A 5,811-nucleotide genomic window follows, 5' to 3' on the forward strand; every position below is an offset into this window, starting at 1 on the left:
GCCAAAACATGAAACAGATTTTCTTTTCCACTCAAGATTATTATTCTTACCTACTTCTGAAGCCTGTCAAGGATAACCTTCATAGAATAAGTATCTTTACGGATATGGTATAGTAGGCTCAACTCAATGTATACCAGTAGAAGTGATGAACAAGTAAAAATACTTTATCTTGGTCTTAAAATTCAGAATTTTATTTATATACACATATACACATGTGTATATGTGTGAGTATCTCTATTTTGCTATTTCTTTTATAACCCTGCTTCCTTCCAGGTTACATTATTTGATACAGTCATATTTCCAAGGAAAATGTCAACATCACTCCATTCTTCCCTAGCCCCTCTCATAAACTCTCCAAGTAAGCAGAAGTTTTAGAAATAAGGCTTTTCAGTTTCTAAAATAAAACCAAATAAAGGTATAGGAAAATTGCTGACTAAATAGAAACCTTAATGATAAAGTACTACATGGATAACTATCAGCATCTAATACCCCTCTCTTTCTACTCTGATACATTATAGTTAAAATAGATGTGGGGGATTTTGTTCACAGTTGCTGACAGGGGTAAACCCATTCCTGCTGCATCCTTAGGTGACAGGATGGGGGTATTTTTCAGAAAGAAGCCTCAAGAGCTTGATGGTCAAACTGATATGGTGTTAACACAGATTAAACATCTTTAATTTTCAAAAGTTCTTAATCAAGTACTTTATTAATGCCTATGTTATAAGCCTGCCCAGGGAGGGAAATTATATTGAAAGACAAAAGTCATTCTTCTTTCTTAATCTGAGGAAAGAGAGAAAGAAACGTGAATATAATTGAAAGTCTCCATTAAAAAGACAATGGGTATTAACATATAGAGATGAGGACATGATTGGAAATGTAATCATATACACTAACATAGGGGAGGGAAAGTCAACGAAGGTCAGCTCAAGCCTTCCACTTATTTCAACCTAGCTGGTGAAGCAGCACCAACACATGACATCCCTTGTCCTTACAGCTGCAAAGAACTAAAGCTTCTCTAGCCTTATGCGTTTAGTGGATCTATCTTACAAGGGCATCAGATAGGTCTGGAGTCCATGATAGTAGACTTTTCTCCTTTAGTTGAAATCATACAAAATCCCTTCTGGAGGAAAGATATTATAGGATTTTCTACACTGAAAATGAGTAAGAGGAGATCTCAAGATGAACAATGTTTTCAGACGTGAAACAGGAGTTCAGTCTATCTTGTAATGAATTTTTGTTTTTGCCACTTTCAACCTTTTCTTTGTCTCTTCCCTTCCTGACTCTCTTACAAGTATTCCTGCCTATATGCTTCCCTTTCTTATTTACCTGCTGTCTTTTCGTCTTCCACCACCTCCAACCTCTCTCCTCTTTAATAGGATATCTTATTTATTTATACCCTGTAGGTTTTATTAAAGACTTGGGATGATTTTTCACTAGTGGGATGATTTTTCACTAGTATATTGATATTTAGACTATAATATTTCCAGTTCTTCTAATGCAGATTAGTACAATATTTAGTTCCTTTCTTATTTCTAAAGCAGAATGAAACATTAAGTTGCTGTAAACTATACGGCTATTAATAGTTTTTGGTCCCCTCACCTTCCTCATTAGTATAACAAAAAACATTTTAACACTTACTCTTGGATGGAAAGCTATGGCAGTGACAAAATCTATATGCTGAAAACAGCAAAGGCATTCTCTTCTGGAAATGTGCCATAATCTGACTGTTTTATCCATTGAAGAAGAAAGCAGAAAGTAGTTCTATGGAGAAATTGACATTGATTATTTTATCATCATATAAAAAATATTTACACCATAAAAGTGAACTTTTAGTTTTAGTACCTCAATAGTTTTGTTATTATTACTGTTATATGCAGCATCAGACAGCACAAAAAGATATCCAATTCACTTGGACAATCCCGTTTTTTCCCCAAATAGTTAAATACCATATTTCTTTGATCCTAAGACTTTTTCACATTACATATTCTGAAATGAGCATGAATCTTATGACTTCTACTGAAAGAAATTTGCAAGATGCCAAGAGAGGACCAGGGTGTGCCTTAGTCATTGGGGTCTGCACCTACCGGAAGTTAGCATCACTTTGGTTATATTCACATTGATAATACCAGCGAATTTTAACTTACATGAGTTTCCTAACTGTCACTTAACATGCCTTCAAAAAGATCACCGTCCAAAGCAGCATGGAAATAAAAAGTTATTGTGCACCTGTCACACCTCAGGCAAGAAAAGTAGAGAGTAGAAATTGTCAAATGTCTCGGAATTTTCAAAGCTGGAAGAGGGTAGTGTAACTGACTCAGGCATTATGATGGCTCATCACCAGAAACCAAACATCTATTTGTCAAAAGCTTCCAGCTGGCAGAAGCTCTTTAATTTCTAAACACAAACCTATTTAAGGGAAGAACTATGAGTTATGCTAACAAGGAAACTCAAATGAAATCTTAGTATTCTTTGGCATGAGTAAAGGTGCTAAACAAATTGAAATAGTGATGATATTTACTGAGTACCTACAATATGCTAAGCGTTGTTCTCAGCACTATACAGCAATCCTATGAGGCGTGTACAGTATTATCTGCTTTTGCAAATGAGAACGCTAGGGTAGAGAGGTTAAATAATTTGTCTAAGACTATACAGCTTGTCAGTGGCAGAGCTGCAATTTGAACCCAGGTAGTCTGGCTCTAGGTCAGGCTCTAACCACTATACTACTGTGCAGAGTGCTTATGAAAAATGAGATGTTTTGTTATTTGCTTAAAGTAATAAAGACTATTTAATCTTTGAATGTAAAAAGACTAAGCACAAATATGGATTCAGATATGTTACTGTACTGATACATATATGCTATCTGGGCCAGTGGTAAAAAAAAAAGTATATTTTATGCGGTATACCTATTTTAAAATAAAGATATATCTTACAACTAAAAATACAACTTTGACAAGTTAAAAAAAGAGAAAAGAAAAAAATCTAAAAACCCAAAAACAAAAATAAAACCAAAATAATGGAAAAAATAGAATTTTCAAAGATTTACAATAACTTCTGAAACATCTAATAATTCTTTTTATTTTCAAGGTCCACTCAGTTCCATAAGTTTTGAAGAGTATATACAGTTTGCTTTATATTTCCTTATATTTAATTAAATATAAATAATTATATTTAATACACTTATATTTAACAAATGTATAAAAACTAAATCTATGGTCTGCTGTTCATTAAAACTGAATTTATTCAATTCTTCCAACAGTCCATTGGTTTAAGTATACAAAAGAAAAACTAAGACATCCCTAAAAGTGAAGATGTCGAAGATGTGTTAAGACTGGTTCTATTATGCTAAGAGATTTTTGTTCAATAAATACTTATTAACTAAACAAAATTAAATAGTTTTCTTGAACTAAGCAAGGTCTTATGAGTCAGAAAAATTAGATTCAGATCTAGGTTCTACCCATAACTAGTTTTGTGATCTGGGATGGGTCAGAGGCCCCGTCTTCTAATCCACAATATGAAATAGCATCCACCTCATAACATTAACAAGGTAAATGTTAAAAAAAAAAAAAAGAACTAACAAGGTAATTCTTGCTACCTGGCACAAAATAAATTTTCAACAAACAGAAAACCCCCTATAAATATCAACTGTGCTAGATACTGAAAGAAAGAACAGTAAAGAAAGTCAGACCCCTACTCTTGAGGGGCTTAGAATCTCATTGCCAATAACACCTAGAAATGTACATACATAAATAGTTAAGTAAAAAGAAAGTTTAAGGGAAGAGCACACAGACAGATGAAGGCCTTAAGAACAAAACTAAGGTGTTCTGGAGAAGAAATTCTGCCTTAAGACTCCAGTATGACACCTGCTGCGCTTTCAAAGCCTGCCCTACAGATTTTAAACTTGCTTGGCCCCACAATCATGTGAGCCAATTCCTTAAAATAAACCTCCTGATGTATATATTTCCTCTTGGTTCTGTTACTCTGGAGAACCCGGACTGATACAGTGGTCAATGGAGAATTAATTTCTTCAGTTAGTTTTACATTTCACAAAAAATACTGGCTTGCTTTAAGACAGTAAAATGAGTGCAGGGTTCACAATTAGGTGCTTTGTACTTCTTGTTATAGATGAATATGATTATCAGATTTAAGGATACTTTAAACTTCCATCTTCTGACAACACAGATTTCATACAGGGTAGGGTGAAGGGGGAACAAAGGTACAACTGGGGCTCAATAAGACTACCAGGTGAGGCCCAAGCTTGTTCCAGGAGGTTAGAGAAAGATGTTATGAAATACACCCATAATATCTAAACAAATATGATAGGAGTAGCAATTCATAAGTGGAGTGACTCAAAGCTGGAGCTCAGGGAAGCCTGACTCGCTAGTATGTGTACATGCTCAGTCATGTTCAACTCTTTGGAAGTCCACCAGGCTCCTCCATCCATGAGATTTTCCAGGCAAGAATACTAGAGCGGGTTGCCATTCTCTTCTCCAGGGGATCTTCCTGACTCAGGGACTGAACCCACATCTCTTGAATTGGCAGTCAGATTCTTCATCACTAAGCCACCTGGGAATCTGACTTGCCAATACATACCAGTGATATCTTTGTGATACGTGAAGTTCTCCTGACATAGTTAAAATATATGGGCATTACCAGTATCCTTGCTAGTATTTTGCTAACTCAGATGACTTTTCTCAATTTAAGGCTTTTAAATATTACTTTCCCCCACAAATTCTTATTATATATTAGATTCTGATTACTGACAAATTTTAATACAAAGAAAGATATTGAATAATGCAAAAATTCCAAAAACGGCTTCATGTTTCAGATCTCTTAAAAGAAATTTAAAATAGCTCTTAAAATTTTGGCAAACTTCTAAGATATTTGATTGGTGGCAAAATAGCCCCCTACTCCTAAAATAATCTTGCTCTAAGGAAAAAAATGGAGAAGGCAATGGCACCCCGCTCCAGTACTCTTGCCTGGAGAATCCCATGGACAGAGGAGCCTGGTGGGCTGCAGTCCATGGGGTCGCTAAGAGTTGGAGACGACTGAGTGACTTCACTCTTTTCACTTTCATGCATTGGAGAAGGAAATGGCAACCCACTCCAGTGTTCTTGCCTGGAGAATCCCAGGGACGGGGGAGCCTGGTGGGCTGCCGTCTCTGGGGTCCCAGAGTCGGACACGACTGAAGCGACTTAGCAGCAAGGAAAAAAAAGCATAAAATGAAGATTTGTAGAATCTAATTGTTAAACCTAAATTAATAATTTCATGAAGGTAGCAGACTAGCTCCAAAACAGTCTTGACTGGCTAGGTCAGACTTCATCTTTGTAGTTGAAGTCATACGCATTTTCTGAGGATAGTTATTTTGCAAAAATACTTTATAAAAGAAGCAAGAAGTATATAGACAGATCCAGATAGAAGCTGTTAAGTAATATAAACATTTTCTTATTGAGCCTAATCTATCATTTCTCTTTTTTAATTTCAATTAATTTGTAACTCCCACAAAATAGCTACAGACATTCAGACTTGACGGTGACAATCATACAAATAAAACATTTGTTCCTATCCTAAAAAGTTATACAGAATACAAAATTCAAATAAGAATTTCTTACTTTAGACCAGGAAAGATCAAGGAGATCAGCAGTATGTCCTTTATATTTGCAAAATGGCCGTTGTCGAAATGGTGCATTTTTATCATCAGGGTCTTCGTCAGTTCCACTGCATACCTATTTAGCCATGAAAACAAATGTTAAAACTAGAAAAACAAAAGCTTCATACTCTTTCCTCCCTATTTGTTTTCTCTTCATTTTGTAT

General features: G+C 35.2%; 1 protein-coding gene across 1 annotated transcript in view; it reads right to left on the bottom strand.

Annotated features, from left to right (window-relative positions):
• WDR44 (WD repeat domain 44) overlaps window positions 1–5,811 on the bottom strand; it is a 102,737-nt gene that overhangs the window by 9,268 nt on the left and 87,658 nt on the right. Inside the window, exons 10-11 of the mRNA XM_010855716.1 lie at window positions 5,610–5,723; window positions 1,639–1,761 (exon numbers count right to left, since the gene is read on the bottom strand). Of these exons, the coding sequence (XP_010854018.1) occupies window positions 1,639–1,761; window positions 5,610–5,723 (237 nt within the window). The remainder of the gene's footprint in view (window positions 1–1,638; window positions 1,762–5,609; window positions 5,724–5,811) is intronic.

This window comes from Bison bison, unplaced genomic scaffold (assembly GCF_000754665.1).
Source record: "Bison bison bison isolate TAMUID 2011002044 unplaced genomic scaffold, Bison_UMD1.0 scf7180017864367, whole genome shotgun sequence".
Classification (NCBI taxonomy): Eukaryota; Metazoa; Chordata; class Mammalia; order Artiodactyla; family Bovidae; genus Bison; species Bison bison.